At 38.4% G+C, this 24,834-nt stretch overlaps 1 protein-coding gene across 1 annotated transcript in view; it reads left to right on the forward strand.

Annotated features, from left to right (window-relative positions):
• The window catches only part of DDX10 (DEAD-box helicase 10), a 277,103-nt gene that overhangs the window by 156,073 nt on the left and 96,196 nt on the right, over nucleotides 1-24,834 (forward strand). The window contains exon 16 of the mRNA XM_004764391.3: nucleotides 9,427-9,483. Within this exon, the coding sequence (XP_004764448.1) occupies nucleotides 9,427-9,483 (57 nt within the window). The remainder of the gene's footprint in view (nucleotides 1-9,426; nucleotides 9,484-24,834) is intronic.

Below are 24,834 nucleotides of genomic sequence, written 5' to 3' on the forward strand. Positions count from 1 at the left end.
CTCATGACCTGAGCCGAATGCAGAGGCTTTAACCCACTGAGCCACCCAGGCGCCCCTTATCCTTTATTTTTCAATTGTAGTCAGCAGTAAAAGCAACAGGAGGCCTTTACATGAAGTTAAGGTGTTTCCCACTGCTGCCCTTTCTTGTCTCCTTCGCCTCCCTCCCCCGTGTGTGGAAGTTACTGTATCAAGGCTATGGAATATTGTTTCTGAAACCTTCAGAGACTTAATTTCAAATTGACTCAGTGTACATTTATTACACACTGTGTGTGTTCGGCTCTGCCCTAGGCTGTGAGGATAGAATACGTAAAATTCGTGGGTTCCTCTGTCCTTGGGAAGGTTATAATTAAACCGTAGTTAACTATGGGTATTCTGTCACTGCGCAAAAGCTTTTTATGCCTCTAATTTGTTTTACGTTAACATTTTTGAAATGAATAATACATTCATGTTCTAAAATCAAGATCATAAAAAAGCTAGTTGAGACATCTTGCTTCTGCCCATGCCTGTCATTCTTACTCAGACCTATCCCCATAGTAACTATTTTTATTAATTAATACATCCTGGGGCACCTGGGTGGCTCAGGTTCAGTTGGTTAAGCTCCAACTCTTGATCTCAGCTCAGGTCTTGATCTCAGGGGCATATGTTCAAGTCCCTCATTGGGCTGCACACTGGGCATGGAGCCTACTTTAAAAAAAAGATTACTGACGCATCCTGCCATTTCTTTATGCAAATGTGAGTAAATAGAAATAAAGATCCTTATTTTCTCCCTTTGTTACAGGAAAGATAAGTATATTGTATGTACGTTGCTGTACACATTTCTATTTCATTTATTTTTATGCTTTTAAATCATTTTCTTTGCACCATTGTTAAAAGTAGTGGATGATTTTTAAACTATTATGGTGACTATCTTACAGCAAGGTTTAATAGAGTACTTTGGACTCACATAGTTGTTAGAGAAATCACAAGAACTTAACGTACTACTGATGTTGATGTCTATACCTCTGGAACTAAAACAGACAGATGGTCTTTTTTAACAAGCCAAAGCTGCTTATTTTATATAAAGTAGGTATATTCTGCACAAGGTTACCTATGGCATACTTTCCATATTAGATGCTGAAAATATTATGTAGCCAGAAAAAAAGCACAAGGAAATTACTAAAATAGTCTGTTTAGCTTTAATGTATATGCCACCTGAGTCGTATGTGATTAGTTTCTTGGTATTTGTATCAGTAAAAATTATTACTTATGCATATGTAAGTATTTGTTTATTAAATTAGAGAAAATGTCACTCTTGCGCACTTTGGAATTAGTGAGTTTATGACAGTAGCGTACATATGACAGAGTATGGGTACTCACATCAGTCATGTATCAAATGCCATGGGCTGGATTCTGCCTTGAAGACATGCAGGATTTTCTTAAGCGGCAAGTTGGAACATTTGGCTTGTTGGTGGAAGGAGTGTTACACTGTAAGGAGGAGTACTTGTATTTGAATCCTGAGTCTGGCATTGCCTAGTCCAATGGGATTACCCAGTCACCAGTATGGACTGCAGTGTTACGAAAACAAGGAAGTGGAAGTGGGAGTTCATATCCGGTGATCAAGGGATCCCCTAGCTCTGTGTGTATAGGGAAGACATGGGAATATAATAAGCCCTTTTTGTTTGGAAAGTGGAATTTTAATTGGCCATCTTTCCCTGCTGACAAAATGGGTTCCTTGCTTGATGATAAGGCCTCCTTCTTGTTCTTAATTTCCAGTGGTTACTAAAGTTTGACTTAGAAGCAAAATATATTATTAATTCTGCACGATTATTTTATCTTAATTGCTTTATCTGAACATGTTATTGGCTTTGAAATCATATCTTTTTTCTAATTGCGTATATTACTTATTCTAATGACAATTCTTAGTTCTTCTAAGCGTAAGGTTTTACCTTGGGCAAATGTAATTATGTTTCCCTTAAAATTGTCACTCATAATTTTGTTATTTCTACTGAGAAGAATTTTATGTCCCTAAAGAACACTTGAAATACTAACTTAGGATCTAGGAATAAGCTTTTAGTTCATGAAGATAGAAAAAGATGAAGAAACTTTAACAAAAATTTATGAGTGAAGGATGTGTCTGAAAAAATTGTACATGTAAAGAGAAACTCTGCAGAATCTATATTTTTAAAAATATGTGTCAGTTTTAGGAGTTTTTATAAGCTTACGAATGTTTTTTCAGCATGTTTAGAATATTTCATGATTTTTTTTTTTGCTTCAAAGAATAACATATTTAATATATATGTGAATTTTGTCATAATGATTCTGTTTGAAAGGAGTTGTTTGCTCCTGCTGTTTAAACTGAACAGCTTTGCACCATGGTTTCGAGCACACACTCTGTCTCCGTGGTGTGAGACTCAGCTGCTGGCTTTTGTCCTCCATGCTGATACACCTATTCTTGACTCATATTTTCAGCTAGCGGATTCTGAAAGCAGTGTAATTTCTACTGTGACTCAAGTAAATATCTTTGTTCTCACGATGTGGAAACTGAGCAATAAGAATTTTAACTAGTTTGTGAGAAACACAAGCCATTACAGCATCGCTGGGAGTAGAATTTAGCTGCCTGCTGCTGGGGCTCAGAGCTCCGCACTCTGTGGACGTCAGGCCCTCCTCTACCTGCTATGGGTCTCTGAGTCAGCAGGGTCGCTTATCTTTGTGAGTCTTCTTTGCAGCCATAGGTGCTCCCCTCGCCTCGCCCCCCAGGCCTTTCCAGCCTTCGGCAGTCCCTGGAGCTTACAGGTGGCTGGCTGTACTTAACTAGGCCTCTTACTGTTTAATGTACCAAACCTCTGAAACCACTCATCGGAAGTAAGATTATAGTAGAGCTATAGTCTTTGCATAGAAGACCATTAGTAAGTTAGTATAGTATAAAGGCAAAACCACTACTTTTGCATGAAAACGGTGTGTTTTTCTGTCATTCAGTCAGAACTCTGAAAGGTGGGCTGTGGATCACATCAGTGAAAGGTGTCTTTACTTTAATGGGGTGAAAATCTGTTTTGTGGTGTATATCATCATTCTTAGCTCTGAATGGTTACTGTATTTAGGGTGATAGTGGGAGTGGAGAGAAGCAAAACATCATGAAGTTCTCTTTTACTCCCTTGAAATTTGCTTTGAGCACTTTATCCATCTTGGACTGTGTGTTTAGACAATGCCGCCATGTCAAGATGTGACTCTGGACTGCTCGTGAAGATGGTAGAAGACTGCTCTGGGCCCTGCTCACTACTAGTGTGAACAGTAGATAGGAAAGAGACTTTTTAGAAAATCTATTTCATTTTTTGTTTTTGTTGGCACGGGATTTAGTTGCCATAGAATGCAGGTATGTTAAGCATAAATGTATATGATAGCCAAGAGGGAGGGAAGCAGTAATCAGGCGTCTTAGAATAGTAGTAACAAGAACATTGACAATAATAAGCAGTTAGTTGGTTAGGCCCTGCAGTGAGTACTTTATATGTATTATTGAGTTATGTGCTAACAAGTAACTTCTGAAATAAGTGAGCTAGCCTCAAATGACAGATGACAGAATAGACCTAGAAGGAGCAGGTAATTTGCCCAAGGCCTGGCAAGTCACCAATAGCAGCCCTGAGATACTTTCCCAGATTCTTTTTTCTTACCTATTCAGTTTGTTTATACCTTTCTTAAACCATCAGGCATTCTCTTACAGTGGCTACTCTGAAACAGTGAATGAAAGGGTTGAAATAGGAGTGGAGATTTTGAGGAAGGAATGGCAAATAATGGAAATTATTGTCAGTCTAGGAGTGAGTCTAAGGCATTGTCAGAGACTGGTCTGGCTCAGGTGACCTGAGGAAATTTTACTACTACCAGAAATATCTTATGAGGATAAAGGACTAAACGTCTGGGTTTTAACTCTTAAATGAATATTATGAATAAAGTTCATTTATAGGGGAGGAAAAGGAACATTCTCTTATGTCCTTTACCCCCTTTCAGTTTCAGTCCTTCTTCCTACCATTACAACAAGGTGTACTCTAGGGAGCCATTTTGTTACTGTGGGACCTTTGCCTATAATTTGGAGATGTCTGCTTGGGAGGTTTCTGTTTTTATTCCCGAGTTTATAGCATCTTGTGATATTTAGTTCAGCTTATTAGTACTTGGGTTTTCCTTCATATCCAGCATCCAAAATAAGACATTTAAATATTCAGAACTGCATAAATTGTATCAGCTGTGTAGCAAGTCTTTGAGCTGTTTATAATCTCTATTTTGTGTTGTTAAAATAAAATGGGACTATGGGATTTTCTTGAAACACTAAATTATGTTTGAGAGGTTGGGGGTGGTTGTTAGATTGATGGTCAGTAGAGACTGGGGTTGAGCAATGGGGCAGAGTTTGGTGCTAATGTAAGGAAAGGGTCTGACAAGGCTAGGTCATAGACTACAAAGACCAGGGAGAGCTAGACCGTGTTTTCTCAATCCCTGGAGCCCACCATTGGGCCTGGCACGTAGTAGCTCAGCAAGTGTTTGAAAGAATTAATTAATAAATTAGTGTTTCCACACATATTTTTCTCCCTGTCTTCATATCCTTGTTGGGAGTTGTTGCAGATTTATATATTGAAAATCAATTTTTTTTTATGTCATTATCATTGAATGGTAGAATAGGGAACAGATCAGAGAACCTCGCTTTGTTCTGAGTCCCCAGGAAGGATTTAGGTTAATGGGGGTTTTGTTTTTGGAGGGCAGGGGGTGTCTTCAGGGCCAGAAATCCTTGTAGTCATTCTTTTACTACTTCTGTTGACCCACTTTTCTCCCTTGAAAAAGAGGTTCCTGTACTACTGAAATAAGGGTAAATGTCCTCTTGTACTTTCTTTCACAGCTGGGAAATCCGTTCCTTACCTGGAGTGACTCACTTGCCTCAGTCATTCAAGCAGCTCATGTTGCCACCACTTCCTGAGTTGTGTTTTCAAATCCACAAATTTCCAAGATTGCCATAGAATGAAAATGATTTAAATACATAGTCCTGACTGCTGATAAAATTCATACTTCATGGGATTTTCTTTTCTTGAAGCTCAGGACCTATAGTTTGTGAGAAGCCAGAAGTACAATAACATCTGTAAAGGGAGTATTTTGTACCTTGAAATGTGATTTTTCTGTTTTCCTATCCCTCGTGAATTTGGTTTCTATTATTGAATTTTATGCTCTTCTTACACTTAATCATGTGTAGCATGGTAGGACTAAAGATAAAATTTTGCCTTCTTTTTGTGTGGCATAAAATAGCTTTAAGTACCACTCTGTCCTCAAAAATGAAATAGGAAAATAAAGGATTTAAAGCATTTGAACCACATAAAATTAAGAGGGAAGGAGAGTCTCAGTTATTGAATCTAATAAAATTCAATTATATTTGCCCCCTCAAGTCCTTGTATGCCAACTCTTTGTCTTTATGTCTTATCATTTATGGCATGAATTTTTTTTTTTTTAAGTTAGTTTTCCCTGCCTTAGCAAAGGAAAAAAAAAAAAAAAACATTCTTTCTTCCTATATCTGTTCCCAAATTTGGGGTTACCATAAATTCTACTTCCTGCTTTTCTCCTCTATTTGAAAACTGATGTTTACCCATTCCTCTTTTCAGATAGAATGCGAACTAACATAGCTTTTTAAGATAGGAAAGAAAAGTTTTCTCATTTACCTTGTGTTTCACTCAGTATTGAAAGTTCTTTTTATTTGCAGTGAAGCTCTGTGTCATGTTTACTTCCTATTTTCAAGGTTTTAGATATCCTTCATCCATCTAGGACTTGTGAGAAATCTTAGAAGGAAGAATTAGCTCATTTGCATGCACATGTGAATTCTGATAGCCAGTTAAAATTTGAAATTTGTTATGTCCCTCATTATCTATAATAAGCTAATACTGGAATTTGGTAGCAATGGAAAATTGTCAATATATTTTTTCTGCTAAAATTAAAATGGCTAGATGAAAAGGCCCAGAGTAGAGATTATGTTTACTTGTATAGACAGGATTTTTCTGATTGAACATATTGAGGTTATTCTTTGGAACTTTGAAGTGCCATTTTCAGATCATCTAATGTGTTGGGAGAAGGCCAGTTACTGAATAATTACAACAAAAATTTTTGTGACTGTTAAATGTGGTTAATTATCTTTTTTTACCCCTGTGCAGAGGACTGGCAAAAACTAATTAGATAATGTCCACAAAATGCTATCAGGAAAAAGAAATATGCTATCAGGATGAAAGACCCATACGGTAGCAGACCATTATTAATAATAAAAGGAAATGGAACATTTGTCTTAAGCATATTGATAAGATAAAAACATTGTATGCATTCACAAGATAAGTACACTTTTTAATGGACTGGAGAGTGGGGATGAGGTGTGCTGGGGTTGAGGGGGAAGGAGAGGTATGTTAGAGTTGAGAAAGGGGAGTGGGGAGAAGTGGGCTTGGAGGTGTTTTGAACTTGAGGGGAGGGGGGTGAGGTGTCCTAGAGTTGAGGGAGGGCAGAGGTGTGTTGGAGTTGAGGGGGAGGAGAGGTGGAGAGGTGTGCTAGAGTTGAAGGTGGAGGGGAGAGGTAGGCTAAGTGGTGATTTGAACTTGAGAGGGAAGAGAAGCCTGCTGGAGTTTAGGGAGGAGACGGGGAGAGGTGGGTGGGAGGTGTGGTGGAGTTGAGGGAGGGGAGAGATGTGTTGGACTTAAGGGAGGAGAGAGGTGTGCTGGAGTTGACAGGGAGGATGTTGGCTCTAAGACTAATTTTAGTCTCAGGTTCATCACTGAGTGGCTGTGTGGTTTCAAACCACACAGGATTACTTAATCCCTTTGGCTCAGTTTTTTTTTTCCCCATCTCTAAAATGGGAAAAATAATCCTTCTCATGTTTTGTTAAATGGTTTTAAGAAGACATGTAAAATACCTAGCATGCTCTTTAATTTAGAGCTTTTAGTGTTAGTAGGAAAATAACAATCATAATAATTGTTAATGGATACTAAGGGTTGTTTTTTTTTAGCAGAAGTTCAGTTATATTACTCTCTAGGTATTTGATGTTTTATCAGCTGTATCTCATGTAGGTATAGTTTTAAAATTACTTCAAGCAGCTCGATGCTTGAAAGTCACTGTGACCTTTTAGAATAACATAAAATACTGCTCTGCTTAATTTTACCTTCCAAAACAGGAAAACTTCCTTTTGTAGAAAATAGAACCGAAGTGTGTGGTAAGACAGAAGAGAGATTACAAATACTAGAAGTACAAATATGTAATGTTATTACAAATATGTGCATCCACAAACTAAAGCCAGCTCTCAAACTGAGAGGATCCACCATCAGTTGTTGTTAATTCTTATCTCTTCTGTAGTCTGCTAATGCTCTTAGAAAAACAGTAAACGATGGCAACTTTTATGACAACTTGAGGTGCAGATGTTGGGAACTTGGCATCCATGTGCTCTGTCCCCCGACCCCAGGGAAGTGCAGAGCGTGTTCTGTTTTAGCGGCTGAGCAACTCTCTGGGGCCCTACGAGAGCCGGTTTGGGACTGGCACGTAATAGCAGCTGCGTGTTAATTGGCCTCTTGTTTATATGATGCCAGGTTATTATTTTCTTCTGTTATCAAAGTGTCATCTGTTAAAGTCTCCAAACTCTGACATGTTAATTTTTATGAGATTGTGTTGGAACAAAGTGCTAGACTTGGCCTCAAAGACCCAGGTTAAAGGACTCTCCTGTCATCTGGTCAGCTTTTCACAAAGAGGAAGTCATAGTCACAGTTCTTGTTTAGCTTTCCTTTTTGTCTGACCTTGGTCCTGGGACTTCCAATCTTTAAAATGTTCCTCTGTTTAATTGCTCATTGTTTTAAGTTTTACCTGCCCTTTTAATTCTATGTTTTATTTGGAAGTCAAAGAAATACCCATTTTCTCTGAAACTGGATTAGAGAAAGAATAATAACAGAAAGGAATAATTTAACATTATGAATTATTTAGGGGTGTGACACATTCAGAGATGCTTTGTGAATGTGAATTTTTGTGAGTTTCTCTTAGAATTTAGCTTTCCTACTGTGCAGTCCGGAGCTCTAGGAACTGAATCTGTAAGCTCTGTGGACCCCCATCTCTTTGCACTAATTATTATTTAGTCCTTTTTGAGACTTCCAACATTTATGTTCACACTTTGTCTTTTTTTTTTTTTTTTTAAAGGAGTCTATAAACCTAGGTAAGGGGGATGGTAGGAATTGGCTGTCTTTCTCAATGCTGGAAGCAACAGAGCAGCCTCAGGTCTGCAGAGGATGTGTTAGGATTAGATTTGAATCTGGAGAATGTCGTGTATATGTACAATGTCCTGGTAAAGGCAGAGTGCCTGGGTTTATAAAACTTGTTAATTCTCACATTAGTAAATGCTGTAATAGCGAGTCATGGTCTTAAAAGGAAATTACTTGTTGTTTACTCAGCTTTCACGTTGACCTAGCAGTTCATTAAAATTTTTTACAAATATAAAACTTTGGATTGAGCCTAGTGTTTTTATTATTTCAACACTTTGTTTTTGAAGAGAAAGAGAGGTTTTTTATGTAAAACAAAATTCTTCTTGGGGTGCCTGGGTGGCTCAGATGGTTAAGCATTTGTCTTTGGCTTAGGTCATGATCTCAGGGGCCTGGGGTGGAGTCCCACATTGGACTCCCTGCTCAGCAGGGAGTCTGCTTCTCCCTCTCTCTGCCCCTCCCTCCTGCTTATGCATGTAGTCTCTCTCTCTTTCTCTCTCTCAAATAAAATCTTAAAACCCACAAAATTCTTTTCAACTTTAGCTCGGTTATTTTGTTTTAAATTTTAATATTGTACACCCTAATTTTTTCTTATTTTTAAAAATGTTAGTGTTGCATTTTTTTGCCTATTTTATGATCATTGAAAAACTAATGGGGCAATTATGAAACAATTTAATAAAATAACATGCTTTGTAAGAATGATCTTCCATTGTTCTTTGTTTCAGAAAATGTTCCTTTTCTAAGAATGGATTTCATATCCTTTATAAATTTTCCTTTTAGAGAAAAAGGGAAGTAGTCACTAATGCATTTATCCTAATAACTGACATTGATTATATATCTGTCATATGTCAGACATCATGCCAAGCACTTATGCATAGTATTTTATATAATTCTTATGCCAATTTTATGAACTGTGTGTTCCTGTTATCTTCATGTTTCAGTGAGAAAGTGAATTACAAAATCTAAATAAGTTGCCCCAAATTGCAAAGCTATTAAGTGGTAGAACTGTGATCCAATTCCAGATCTGTTTGACACATACTTAACAATTATGATTACTTATGCCAAGCCCATCACGGGCACTCAGTAAATATTTATTAAAAATGAATGTCAGGTATTAGTTGGCTTTAAAATAAATGCCAAGAATGTGTAATCTGATTTATGTGTAATAAATAGAAGTACATATGCTGCTAATTTCCCCCCTTTTTTATAGGAGAAAAGGCTGAAGGAAAGGGAAGCCAGAAGAGAAGCCAGTAAGAGACAAGCAAAGGTAAGGATTGATACTTTTTATGAAAAAAATGTTGGTAGCATTGAGTGGGATTTAAAAACTCTGCTTTTCTCTATGCATTTTATATTTATTTATACATCTTGTCATTCAAATTGGATATACTTCTATGTGTGCCTGTCCTTTACTTTCTCCTGTTCCTTTCTTTCTTCTGTAATGCAGGAGGAAAGGTACATAAGATAATTTGTGTATTGGCCACTGTCCTACTACTCCCACCATCTTTTTCCATTCTATTTTGTGCCTATTAAATATGGAAGACTGTTGGCTTTGGGGGCCATGCTCGATAGGATTTTAAACCCTGCCATCCTTCGACTAGGCAGACAGCTATGTGGACCCAACTCAGTAACAGAGAACTCTGAAAGCACTGTTGCTTCAGTTCCTGGGAGCATGTGCCTTCACTATTTTCTGTAGACAAAAATGTTCAGCAAATAGATATGCACAGTATCACTCATATATTTCCTGTTGTGAACACCATCTCTGTGCAGCTATAATTTTTCTCTGGTGTGTTCGACACTGAGAAGGGCTGGGCTTCTGCATTCTGAGGGCATTAAGTACAAATGATTTTCTAGAACCAAGACCCAGTAACGTATGTCATTTTTCATGCCATGTCTCATTGTGCTATGCCTGACTAGCCATGATTTCTTCTTGGCAGTTAGCAAAGATCCGACTCCCTTGAGTAAGCCCTTAATATTCTTTGTCATTTTTTCCATGCTGGCCATAGCACTTAGAGAGCAAGTCAGAGATGATAACTCATTTTATAGTTCTGAAGTGGGAAGCAATTACTCTGCAGTGTAAGATGAAAAGACTGCTTATATTCAGTATTAAATATCACTCCTTCTTCAGAGGTGCCCGAAAACGAGAGCTGTAGTGTGTGCGGCCTGACTGTGAAATCAGGTGGCGGATTTTGCATGTGCTTTTAAAATGCAGGCGTGCACTGTCACAGCATAGAAATTACATCTTAGGGGCTATAGTGGGAAAAATTTAAATGTAAGAAGAAAACTTTAAATCTAGCGAAAGCATTTGATATTTATGAATATTGCATGCTCAGCATAAAACTAAACTTATTTCACTAAGATGCTCTTTTACTCCTGCACATAAAATTATAAGATGACAGCTGTAGTCTGCAGCCAGAAGAAGACCTGCTTACTGTATTCCCTTTGTGCGTATTCACGCATATTTGTGTGTATTACTAAAATGGTGTGTTTTACTCTTGTTGGCACTATGGCCTTCACCTGTGTGGTGGTTGGAGTCATGAATTGTTCTCACCTATGGGGCTGCCTCTTGAGCCTCTTCCTTCATCTTTCTGTAAATTGGTGCACAGACGGATTTGGTTTGATGCTCTGCCAGCTGGGACATAAACAAAAAAGCTGGCAAGATCTGTCAGTTGGGTTTTTCCACTGGGCAGATCTCTGAAGGGAACTCCTCAAGCCCAGCCCACCCTCCTACTTCTTAACCCTTTAAATGTTCGTCCTCTATTTGTTCCTGACCTCTGGGAATGAGGACGCCTCATTTCTGTCCAACCACTAATGCTTGGACTGGAAACAAATGGAAGAGGTGCTGCAGCTGCCATGACTTCGCTGCAAGGCCAGGAGCCCTCAGTAAACAGAGGCTGTGCTTTGGTCATGCTCACAGCCTCAACTGATGGCTCACGGGTGGCAGCCCTCTTAAGAGTGATTTCAGAGGGATGAGGGGCCGGACTGTAGCCAGGACTCAGACATTCCACGAGGCACCAAGGACTGGCAGCAGTGACAGATTCAGGCTGACTGTTGGAGCCCTGAGCAATTAGTTTGGATCTACCTTTTTGCGGCTCACTTCTTTTCAAATGGATGGGATGAAGGCTCCCATGGCTTTCCAGGTGCCCCTGTGGAATCAGACCCAGAAGATGTTATTGGGAATGACTCTATAAAAAGAAGTGATGGCCCTGTGTTTTGTGATGTCTAAGAAGAAATGCGTGGTGTGAATTATCAGGTGTCCTTATTGTCTTTGTGCTTGTGCTTTAAATGATGGATAATTAAGTTTTAAAGTAAACTTTATCCCCTCTTTACTATATTTGCCCATAATCATTCTGTGACTTGTGGCTGTGCCTTCTGATGCCCTTTGGTCAGCTTCAGGCCAGAGCATCTTTCAGTTGCTGAACCTACAAGATAGCCACAAGATCCCTTAGTGCTAAAAGGAAATGGTCTTTGCAGACCTGCTGTACCTGGACTCTTAGTTGTACCCATTTAGAGAATCAGTGCACAGCAGCTGACAGTACGAGAAAGGGAGACTCCTGTGGCTCTTTTGACCTTGTTTTATGCTTCCTTCGGCCTCATGTTACAGGAGGAGGAATGTAGAAGACACAGAATATTGTTTTTAATTCGAAAAAATAGTGTTCGAATGAAAGTTAATGGATCTGTCTTTATTTCCCCCCAAATGTGAAGGCTTAATGAATAATGTGAGGTTTCAGTTTTATAAATGATGATTGGTGGTTATCTCTTCCAACATAGTATTCCTAAGAAACATTGCTTTGAAGATGGGAGTACAGTGAAACAAAGTTGGAATGGACCTTTCAGCAATCTGCTGCTACTCTTTGTTAAAAGATAGGTCTGAGATTCGCATGGAAAATGTGACATGTAGGGCAAGAGGGGGAGGGAAACATAAAGTTGGAACCCCCGAGGTTTTCTGGGTGCCCAGGGCTTAGTGATATGGAAGATAGAGGTCTTTAAAGTATCAAAACTTGGTTTAGCAGAGAAATACTTGAACTGCAAAATGGACTTTTTACTTTACCAGAATGATGTGTGTTCTTACAACTTAGAAATTTTAAACTGAGATGTGGAAAAAACAGTTGTAGCCATGAGCAATAGATCCCATGGCTCCTTAGGCTCAGGGAAGTGACATAATCCTGGAAATACAGCTTCACCTCACCCTTCAGTGTGATTTCCTCACGAAATGTCTGGAATGGTTTTGCCAAAATGTAAAGAAGGGAAAAACAGTGCTGAAACTTGAGGAAATAGATCCCCAGAAATATTTCAGAAAGTAGAATTTATTAAACAGAAGCATGATGTTGGTAAAAGTGAACACTGAGTGTGGAGGAATAAAGAGTAGGAAGCAGCTCAGAGGCACTTAATCACCAGGAAATTACACGTGGCCTGAACATATTACAGATGCTTATAGTCATTTGTTAAGTGTGGGGAAAATTTTTTTATAAAAGATTTTAATTAATTAATTAATTAATTAATTTGACAGACAGATCACAAGTAGTCAGGCAGATAGAGAGAGGGGAAGCAGGCTCCCCGCTGAGCAGAGAGCCCCATGTGGGGCTCGATCCCAGGACCCTGGGATCATGACCTGAGCTGAAGGCAGAGGCTCTAACCCACAGAGCCACCCAGGCGCCCCGCGTGGGGAAAATTTTATCAAAATAACTAATTATGTCCTTTGTTTTGAGGTTGAAGTTTTACAGTCGTAAACTTCAGCTGAATTTTCTCTAGTTTTTATTGCCTTACTTAATAAGGCAATAAAGTGACCCTGGGACACTTTATATATTTGGTTAACAAATAGTGGACATAGGAAACAGTTTTTTGGATACTTGAGGTGGTATCAATTAGTTCTTTGAAGATATAGGATCCAAAAAAGTAGGAGTTGTGTAACTTTAGAACGTGAGTAGACCTGAGATGGTCTGGAGTGGTTTCCTCGTCTACTAGTCTATCATATCTTTTTTTCTGGCCACTAATAGTTTTACACAGATAAGTTGTATATATTCATTCTGAGAGGACCATTTATTTATTTATTTATTTATTGACTTTGGAATATCCTTTTACTTATGAAATAATGATGATTTTAAGAAGTCATCATTACTCGACAGAGTGAAAATCCTCTGTCAGTCCTTTGAAATCTTATTTGAACTTTTCCTGGTCCATGACATTGATGAATGTGGCCTCCACTGAGCTCCTCCAGTAGTTTGGGTTGTGAACAGTACACTGAGTGCCTAGGTGTTCTATGGAGGTGTTTGGGACAGGACCCTGAGCTTCCACTCTGCCTTCATTCAGAGCAGCTCCATCTTTTCCTTCATGTATACTAAGCTTCCCAGGGAGCTTTTGTTTGAAACAGTGGCTCTACTTAAGTACATACATACTTAATATTAAATAAATTAAGTCTAAAAGCAAGTAAATGACTTACCCCCGTCACTGACTTCCTTGGTGGCAGAAATGATGGTGTGCTTGGCTCTCTGCATCCTCATTCCCTGTTACTGTTACTGCTCCATGGTCCTCGATACAATAATTTTTACCCCTTTTGTTTTATATCATTTTTCTTTAAAACCTGGCTTAGGTACGTGAGCTAGCAGCGGCTTATAGAAAATGACTAGTAGCAATCTATGAAACGAGAACTCAGCTGGCACTAGGAAGTGGGCTGTCTCCATGTTGCTAGGTGACCCCTGACATGTTGTTTCTCCTTCTGGCTTCTTCTTACCATGTGTCAGATGAAGGGAGTAGATGACATAGTCACTTGTAATCATATTTACATTTTTGTGCTCCCATACGTATCTTAGGCGAGATACTTAACAAAAATGTCTGTATTGTACTCAGTGCAGTTCCTAATATGGGACCTCAGCCTTTCTCAACATTCATGGGAGAACTCCTTTGTTTTCTTTCACATCTTACTGCAGTCTTACCAGCTGAAGGATTATCTTTCCTTACAGAACTACAAATAGACATTAATTAATGATGGTAATGGTCATTCCTAGGTCTTAAGCCTCTGCATTTATTCCTTTTTGGCAGTATCTTATTGACTGACACCAAGTTAAAATTTTTCACTTTGGGGGGAAATTTCTCCTTGTTCCATCTATTTTATATAACCCTTGCACCCCCTCCCATTTTCCTCTTTTTTTTCTGACATTTCATATTTTTGAGAATTTACTGGTCTTTTTCTTTGTTTTCTAATTCGGTTAGGATTTCAAGGGCTCTAGAGGGTCAGTTTATTTTGAACCAAGCAACTTTTGATAAAACTAAAAGCAAGATAATGGAAACATAAGTTTGTTTATAGTCCCAGTTTCCAGAGAAAGCAAAGGTCCTCCCTTAAAGTAAATTGCTCTCACATTTGAAGGGACTGAACCCTTCTAGGCTGCCCTTTGCTGCCCTGATACAATCACTTACTTAATGGTGCCCTAAATGAGTCATTCTCTTTCTCTAAGCAAACTGCTCAAATAATACCTTGTTTTAGTGCTATAATAAGACCCATTATGCTGTCCTTCTACTTTTTAAATAAATAACAGAGTCTTTTAGATGACATGCTTTTTCCCTTTAATATCAACCTAAGTGAGCAATGAAAGCCAAATAGCTTTACTTTTATTATGATTCTAGTATTGATTTGGTTTTGCATCGAAATTAATGTAATGACCCTTTTCTTTTCCTTTCTTTTTTTCCCCCTCTTCTCTTTTTATTTCTTTTCTTTCCTTTCATTTCCTTTTTTCTTCCTTTTTCTCTTTTCTTTTCCTTTCCTTTCCCTTCCTTTCCTTTTCTTTTCTTTTCCTTCCCACTCTTCCCCTCCTTGCCCTTCCCTTCCCTTTCTCTTTGTTTCTTGATAATGAAGAAGGAGATTACTAAAATGGAACTTTTAACTATGTATATCACTTAAGAGATGTTTTCAGTCTCCCATTGTCAGAGAATTGTCCTCTAGTCATGAAGATTTAAAGTTAACTGTGGGACAAAGAACATTGCTGGTTATAATACTTCCATATGGTGAATACATGCTTTTCTTCTAAGACTCACCTTTAGGTCCTCCCTTTTATGAACACTTTTCTGACCACCTTAGATAAAATGGACCTTCGTTTTTAAAACTCCCACTTCAGTCTCCTGTATGCAGCTTCTGATGGTTTATGGCACTTAGTTGGATACGTGTCTGTCTTTCCTGCTCAGTTCTAAGTACTGTTCTTGGTGTCTTCCTCTCGGGGTGTTTCATGATAAGCACTTGATAAATGTTTGAATGAACGACTGAGTGGGTGAAGGAATGGCTTAATGGGATACAGGGCACAGACTTAAACGTTCTTTTAAAGTATTGTTTATTGCCGTAAGACACATAAGTTTCACTGTTTTAGCCGTCTCTAAGTGCACTGTTTGGCGTTAATTCCATTCACATTGCTGTACATCCACCACCACTCCCCATTTCCAGAACCTCATCCTGGACGAAGATCTGTGCCTGTGAAATAGTAACTCTCCATTCCCACCTCCCCACTCCCACCCCAGAATACAAACCTTTAAAGAGAAGACTCTTATATTCCATATCATTATTTTTTTTTTTAAGATTTTTTTTTTTAATTTATTTGTCAGAGAGAGAGAGGGAGAGAGAGCGAGCACAGGCAGACAAAATGGCAGGCAGAGGCAGAGGGAGAAGCAGGCTCCCTGCCGAGCAAGGAGCCTGACGTGGGACTCGACCCCAGGACGCTGGGATCATGACCTAAGCCGAAGGCAGCTGCTTAACCAACTGAGCCACCCAGGCGTCCCGTATATCATTATTTTTTAAATGAGAAAGTGAAGGGTTTTTATGAGTAGGTGCTTCTTCCAAGATCTTACAGTTAAATAACTGGCTACAGTAAACTCCAGACCTCTGGATGCTTATGTGTGTGTTTTTCATTCTACCTTAAACTCCCTTCCCCCTAGTATAACAATACAGGAAATACCAAAGAGCACTGTAATTTAGAATATTATTAGATTTAAGGTGTCATGTATAAAAATAAAAGAAAAGCAAGTTATTAATATCATATTCTCAGTCACACAGAGACTATAACTCAAGTAATACTGAAAGTTTCAGTAACATCAATGTTGTTTATCAAAAAGATTTTGGTAAAGAATATCTATCTCCCTTTTTTTCTGTAGAATACATAGGAATTGTAATAGGAGCTTGAATTTGGGATACAATTTATATGGACGCTGTAAAATATAACAGTAATTAGCAGCTGCTGTCATACGTTGATTGTATGCTGTTTACAAATACTGCAATTAAAGAAAGGCTCTATGTGCATTATTGTTTTAAACCTCACAAATAGCACCATGAGTTAAGTGGTAGTTATTATCTTCATTTTGTTAATGAGGAAGTTGAGGCTTAGGAATTTTATGCAGCTTTCCGAAGATCACAGAACTGGGCTATAGCAGAGTCTAAACTCAGTCTGCTGTACAGGACTCAGCCTGGACAAGCAAGCATTGGGCCATGCTGTTACCTCATTTCCAAGGGAGTAAAGAGCATAAAGAATATGAGAATCTTAAAAGCTAAAGCAGACATTGGAAATAAACAGATTTTTTTCTCCTGAAGTCGCCCTTTTTATCTGCATTTAGTTCCATCTTACAGTAGGTACTAAGAAACAGCCTTTGGCTGTTAGAGAGTAGTGTTGATTTCCTATTAGTTTCTATATATCACCGTAATCTCAGTAACAGTCTTTTCTTATGAATGAACTATTACGAAATAAATTACCATTATTTTCAGCCTTGGAGATCAGTTAAACATGCCATATTCTTCTTTACTTCTTTTATACAAGTTTTTCTCTCCCTGGGCTATCCTCTCCTTCCTTGGTTTTTACCCCAGCACTGTTTTCCTTTTTGAAGACTGTTCTACCCCCTTTAGGCAGATATAGGCATTTCTTTCTGCTCTACTATACTCTTTATACATTATTTTGCTTTGATTCTTGGTGATTTTTTTTTTTTCTCATCTGTAAACTCTTTGAGATCAGCAACTGAGTTTTTTCATAGTAGCTGGCACATAGTAAATGCTTGTAAGTTTTTATTGAATCAAGGAAATGCAGGCATGTTCATTCTTACAGTTTAGTGTTTACATGTTAATGCCGTGTAAGTCACAGTCTCTTTGATACCCAGGGGCTGGGCCCATAGAATAGGGTAGAGTTGCAATACACATTTAAATTTGTGCCAGATGGTATGCTCTTCACGGTGCTGCTCCTTGTTTATCACCACTTCAAACAAATCCATTAACCTGTACTAAGGTTATAGGTCTTAATATTAAAACAGAATGTAATGAATTGCAAGTGGTCAGCATCTCTTTAGAATATTTGACCAATATTCAGTTTGCTAAGAATTTGATAATCTTAAAGGTTGAAATGTCCTAATACGTACTTAATGGTTTTCCTTTTCTTCTGTTCTTTTATCTAGTTTAGAATATACAAAGCTCCTGTACCTTAACGGTGATAGAAGTGATAGTCTGTAGCAGTTTGGTCCTGATTTTCACCTTCTCTGTTGACTTTGGAGCCTTAACCTCATAAAAGTTGTAACTTCACTCTGTCATCTAGTACCTTGCTCATAAATATTTGTTGATCGACCAAAACAGGGAATTCTGTTAAAACTTCTCTGTTGGCAGCATTGTGGTGAATATTGTATTTGGTGGTCTTGAACATGGTTTGCCTAAATAATTAGAACCTAATTCACATGTGGTTAGACCGTGAGAAAGCTAAGACTCAGATCCAGGTCTGTGTCTACCTCCTAATTTATAACCACTGAGAGCTGAGCAGTGGGTTTTAAGATTAAGGGTGATTATAGACCTGTACTTTGCCAGCTGTGAGCCCCAAGAACAAGAAGGAATTTTTCAGAAAACAAGTCAGGGTTGTTGCTTTTAAACTTGCAATGCAATTCCTGGTTAATTTGAGACAATTTTTGAGAGAGCATTTTAATGACTAATTCAGGCGTTTCTTCTAATACTTCTTAAGGAATGTTGTTTCTTTTGTAGAGCATGCAAAATAAAATGTTATAACCAGTTAACAGTTTAGGAAAAATAGTCTCAAAACACATTTGAATATGAGATGCCTAAAAAAGCACTGGTGTGCTTATGTGCTTGCTCTCCCTCTCTCTCTCTCTCTCTCTCTCGTGTGTGTGTATGTGTGTGTGTATCGGTACATACTTATATATGTATATATTATCCCTTTCTAGGTATTAATGGTAATTGTATTGTTAAATGTCTAATGGACTCTAGTCATTTGGTTGGTCATTTAGGTCCATTACAATACATTAGGACTCTGAGTTCAGATTGGACCAAAACAGAATAAGTCAATCTCTCTGGTGCATTTTAACTCAGTTGTGCTTTATTATGCTTAATACCAAGTTAGAGATAATTTGACATTTATATGCTTGAGTTGGTGGGTTGTAGAAACATCTCTGACAGAACAAATTAACTGTCTGAATTATTGTGGTCAGTTGGTAATTATGTGGTCATTAACACATACCCTCCTTTGTAGAAGCTGTTGTGAGCATGTGTACAGGTGTGTGGCCATCTTGATTATGGAGGCTGATGCTTAGAATCATTGATCCATATTTTTATATGTATTACCATTCACTAATAATGTGCATGAAAACGTTGGCTATAAAGCTTTTAGTGTCTTTTGGGAGATTATACTGTCATAATTTCTTACAGTTTACAAAAATCACAAATTACTGGCGTGGAAAATGTGCACGTGGGTTCTTTTCTCCTTTCTTGTTAATATTATGCTTCACAACACCAAATCCTTTCATTTATACTGGGAAATAGAGAATTACCATATATCTTGATTTTAATGATTCTCAGAGTGTGGTACAAGAATCTGTGTGGGTTCTCCATGTTATTGCTAGAGATTTTTTCAAATTCTCATAAATATCCCCAAATGAATTATCTATAACATATATATCACATATATCTCATATGTATTATAAATATATACACACACACATATATATGTATAATTACTTAAAAGTATATAATGGCTGTTAAGATGATCAAAATATGAATTTGTATTACTAAATTCATAGTACCTTTTTGTCTTTTCTTAAATGACACACCAAATGTAGAGTTGTCACTTTGTACACGGTTTAGTGTTCAATGTCATCTTTTATCAGAAGAGGTAGAAATCAGAATGGTGTGTAAACAGCTCCAGCCATACTTGTAACACTTAGAATTTAAGACCATCTGTGGCAGGGAGAACAGAGAGGAAGAGGATGCCGGTATTTCTTAAGAAGGCTGTCCTCAGTCTCTTAAATGAGGAAGTTGGGTAAAGGGAATAATAAAAACAAAAAAGAAATGGAATACAGGAAAAAGAAAATGGGGATATGTTTTATGCTCAGTCCTAAAGATTTTGGAGATGGGTAAGAGAATGAAGCTGATTCCCAGTTTTCAAGTATTTCTCGTATCCACTAGTGCAGTGTGAAATACTTTTTTTGTGAATAAGGAAAGCTCTTTTGGGGGATGAACTTTAACTCGCCTTGGTGTTGGGAGTGAGCTGTAGAGTGGCCATGTTTTCCTGTCCCTTTTCGAAGCCGTAAAGACTTGTGTTGGAGAGAACTGTAAGCCAGTGTTCGAAAGAGAAAAGTGGCTAGAAGAATTTTGTTCCTGGAGATAATCAAATATACTGAAAATAGCATTGAGGACTTGTTTTTCTTTTCTTTTCTTTTCTTTTTTTTTTTAAGATTTTATTTATTTATTTGACAGAGAGAGAGATCACAAATAGGCAGAGAGACAGACAGAGAGAGAGATGAGGAGAAGCAGGCTCCCTGCTGAGCAGAGAGCCCAATGCGGGACTCGATCCCAGGCCCCTGGGATCATGACCTGAGCCGAAGGCAGAGGCTCAACCCACTGAGCCACCCAGGTGCCCCAGAGGACTTGTTTTTCTTATGGACACCTTTTTTTTCCCCCCAATCCTCTAATGAATTTTATATGAAATGCTTTGTGACCATAAAGCTCTAATTAGGTAATCTTACTGTTGTTATTCTTATAGTTATTGTTACCAGCAACATTAACTAATTTCCTATTTCCCACGTGTTCTTTTTTTGGGTAAAGTTGTAGCCAAGTGTCTGCAGTGTTTTGTACTGGAATATCTTTCCCTTTGCTTAGTAGATCTTTATTATTGCTATATATTACAGGATCCAAAGGTTTCTTGACTTGAAGAGAACTATAGCATTTCCTGTTTATAGACTATGTTGTAGATTGTTGACAGCACTACAGTGTTTTATCCTTTTCAAAATGCTTCTGTCAAGGTTTATCGATTTATGTAATAAGTGGAAGCATTACAGTCATCTGACAGTTGCAAAAGCTTTACTACAGAGAAGCTAGGTAAATAAGTGACTTGGTTAAGGTCATACACCTAATTTAGAAGGTTAAAAAAAACCCTCTGGTTTCTGTTTCAGGATCTGAAAGGCAGAAGAGGTCTTCTGGTAATGTTGAAGGGTTTATCTGTTTCCTGTCCTTCAGATTGTACATTAATAAATCTCAGCCTGATTGCCTTGAGCATTATCTACAGTGTTCAGGAGAAAGTGGTATTAAATTATGAGGTCTGGAACTTATCTCTGCTTCTTGTCCTAAATCACTACATATTTAGCTGCAAAATCACAGCATTCCTCTAAGCTTTACTTTTCCTGATGAATAGCACAACTCCTTGGGAGAGATGTTTAGCAGTGTCTGCAAAGCTGGACTTATGCTACCTAGGGCTCCACACTTGCCCTCTTAGATATAAACCCAAGAGGAATGCAGAGATGTTGCCTAAAAAGATGCTTCTAGAGCAGCTTATTTATAATCCTCAGGTTTTGGAACTAACCCACATTGAAGAGTAGATAAATTCTGCGTACGGATACAATGGAATATTATATACAGTTATGAATTATTACTACATGCAGTAACAAGGACAAATTTTACAAGTAATTTTTTTTTAAGTTTTTATTTATTTATTTGAGAGAGAGAGAGGGTGAGAGCATGAGTAGGGAGCAGGCACAGGTACAGGGAAAAGCAGACTCCCCGTTGAGCAGGGAGCCCAATGTGGGACTCCATCCCAGTATCCCAGGGATCATGACCTAAGCTGAAGGCAGACACTTAACTGACTGAGCCACCCAGGTGCCCCAAATTTTCCAAATATTGAGCAAAATAAGCCAGACACAAAAGAGTAAATACTATGGTATTCCATTTATATAAAGTTCTTTTGTTTGTTTTAAAGTAAAACCAACATTGGGGATTAGACAGGATAATGGGGTTACCTTTGGAGAAAAGAGGGAATTATTACTGAGAAAAATATTTGAGGGGGAATGCTGGAGAACTTGGGAATGTTCTGAGTTCTTATTTTGGGTGGTAGATATATAGGGGTATTCTCTTTATGAAATTTCATCAAGCTTTATGCTTATAATTTGTTGTACTTTCCTGAATGTAGGTCATACTTAAAAAGGTTATCTTGGAAAATGGCGTGGTATACTAGATCTCTATATGTGCTTTCAGTCTACATGTTTTAATTTGTAGATTTAGGAATATATAGGGTATTTGAATAGTACTTATAACCCCAGAACTATTGGGAGCCTTTATCCCTCGAGTCATCCATGTTTTATGAAAGCTATGGAAGAAAATTAATAATTTATGTCCTTCAAATAATACATTTCCTTTTTAAATCTCCTTGTTCCAAGAAGATATATTTTACCTCCTAAAACTCATAAAACAATTTCTCCAAAATGAGAAAATAATATTCTTATGATTCCCATGCAAATTAGAAAGAAAAATGGATATTTTCTAAAAGGGGCATAGTGCATTGTGCCCTTCAGACACCTTTAACCTCCTCACCACCCCAGTGGATTTTCCAGTTTCTACATCAAATTGTTGGGCGTTTGTTGGTTTGTTTTTAAAGATTGTATTTATTTATTTGACAGAGAGATCACAAGTAGGCAGAGAGAGGGGGAAGCAGACTCCCCTCTGAGCAGAGAGCCCGATGCGGGGCTCTATCCCAGGACCCTGAGACCACGACCTGAGCTGAAGGCAGCCACCCAGGTGCCCCAATTGTTGGGGTTTTAGTGGCCTTAGAATGTTGTCTAGTTCTCTACTGTTCCTGCCAGCTGAGAGAACCCTGAGAGCTGTTGAAATTGGACTTTTTTTCACACAGTGAACACAAGGGTTGATGAAATGGACATTGGTACAAATGGTCCCTGCTTCTACTGTTTTAACTTCATAAATTGGAATGTGTGCATAACTGTCCGCAGAAATTAAGAAATATTCAGAACTTGAAGGCTTATTTAATCAAAGAAGTTATTATTTTCCCATAAGTAGGCTCAAGGAGGAAGTAGGCTTTGTTACCGTAGCTTTGTTTTATCTTATTTCTGGATCAAATGTTAAGCTTTGAAAATGCTGCTGAAGTAGTGTATTCATGACCCAAAAGTTCCTTTATCAAGAATCATATTGCTTGTCTGTCTTTGGACTATAATCACTGCTAGAACTAAGACTGATTTTTTTATTTTACCCATCTTGATTTTCAGCTGTATACATCAGTTTTCCTCCTTATTACATACACATTGGATTTTTATTTCATAAAGTCCTCTCATTTCCTTCAGATGGAAATGATATACACTCTCAAGCTTATCCATTTATTTATATTAGTGCAGCTTTCTTTGGAAATGAGGAAGTATATTGTCATAGGGCATCAGCTTCATTGAAGTGGTTTTAACATGATTCTTATCTAAATTCTAAACATGACTGCTATTGATTGCTGCTTCCTGGCATCCATCTAGGCCTGAGATTTTTGCCCTTCTTAGTATAGCTGACACATGGTATTTTTGTGGTGTTCCTTTGAAGATAACAGAAAGTGAAAGAAAGAAAAAATACTAAGTCCTATCTAAGTAAAAGAGAAAATTAAAAGTGAATGATAGTACAGTGTACACTGTGAGTTCATCAGTAATGTTAGATCAGAGATTGGGGGCTTAAGGTCAGCTTTTAGCACTAACTGCCAAGTTGTTAGAGCTTTCCCCCAAAGAGCATGAGATTTGGAAATGAAAGACCCAGGGTCCGTTCTTTCCAGTAAGCTCCAGACTCCAGGGCCGCCATCTTTCTGCTGAGCCTCATTTTCTTCTTTTGTAGAATAACAGCAGTGATGTTGCCTGTGTTGTCAGTCTTCCAGGTCTTGTGCAGACAATAACTGTATAAAGGCTTGGTAAGCTATGAGTCACTCTAAAGAATGTTAGCCGTCATTATCAGTGTTATTATATGTTGCCTTTTTAGCAGGCTTGTCTGGAATTAGCCAAGATCTAAACCAGTAGCTCAGCCAAGCCTGGAGTGTGTTAAATCCACATCACTGAAGGTTGTCTCAAAGTGCAGCTACTTAGCTCCTCCTCGGCCTCTTCCCTCGGAATCTCTGGGGCAGAGGGCTTATAGGCATGTGTTCCTGCAGTATATGTGTGTATAATTAAGGTATGTCCTTTAAGAGCCATCGTCCAAAGCCAGATGCACACTTTTGTACTTGCATACAATCCTGAGCTGCTAAGCCTTTTCTATTTTTGGTTTGGCTTATGCCACTGTGGCAGAGTGTCTGTTTGAAACACATGCATAAATGCAAGCTTAGTCTCTTGAGTCAGTCTGTAACCCAGCATGACCAGCTCTAGTTCTCCCTCAGTGTGTCTGACTTCATGTAGATTGGCATCAGAGAAAAATCTGCTTTGTTCTTGCCCTGAAATCTCATGCACAGCCTCTAAACTGATGCTGGGGTATATGGGAATGAGATTATGAGAGCTGTGTTGTCCACAACGTTGTAAAAGATAGAGACCACGAGGATTTGGCTTCTCCGTGCCAAATACACAGAAGTTCTAGGTTTGTTCAGCTCATTGGAGGAGAGAGAGAGGCCTGGAAGTGACTACACTGGGAGGAAGTGGCTCTGGTTTGTTAGGTAGAATCGGTGTTTGGAGGACCTAGAGGATCCAGTGGGCTGGGAGCCTGATTTCTGTGCCACCAGTAGATCACTTTGTGGCCTTGAGCACATTTCTCTACTTGCTTGAAGTGTTTTGGGCTGGAAGTTCTGCTTGGCGCCTTTCACCTCTATAATTCTGATGTCCTTTTTCATTCAGGAGCTGATCAATCATTCTCTATCATTTTTAGATCCTTTCTAACCTTCCCACATAATTCTGGCAGGTGCATTGTCTATTCTGTGTAGTATCTTCACCAGTGAGGCTCAGGTCGTGATCTCAGGGTCATGTAATTGAGCCGCTCATTGGGCCGCTTGGGGGGGGAAGTCTGCTTGAGATTCTTTCTTCCTCTCCCTTTGCCCCTTCCATTCATGTTCTTGCTCTCTCTCACTCTCAAATAAATAAATTTTAAAGGAAAAAAAAAAAGAAATACACCAAGATTGCAGCCTTTATAGGGTAAGGGGTTTGACCGGCGCTCTTGGGGTTTGCGCAAGCATATGATATGAGAAGGTTTTTACTGGCATAAAGCGGAATAGCAAGAGCTAGGAAGGAGAAAGTTGGCAGATCATAGAGGATCTTGAAGGCTTCGTTAAAGATATGGGTTGACTCAGGAGAGTGTGGGGATGTGGTGAAGATTTTGTGGAGAGGTTCAGTGTCAGTGGTAGCATGACCCTAGAAATAGTCATTCATTTAATTCATA

The sequence above is a fragment of the Mustela putorius genome, unplaced genomic scaffold, assembly GCF_011764305.1.
Source record: "Mustela putorius furo isolate JIRA1106 unplaced genomic scaffold, ASM1176430v1.1 tig00000198_pilon_pilon_pilon, whole genome shotgun sequence".
Classification (NCBI taxonomy): domain Eukaryota; kingdom Metazoa; phylum Chordata; class Mammalia; order Carnivora; family Mustelidae; genus Mustela; species Mustela putorius.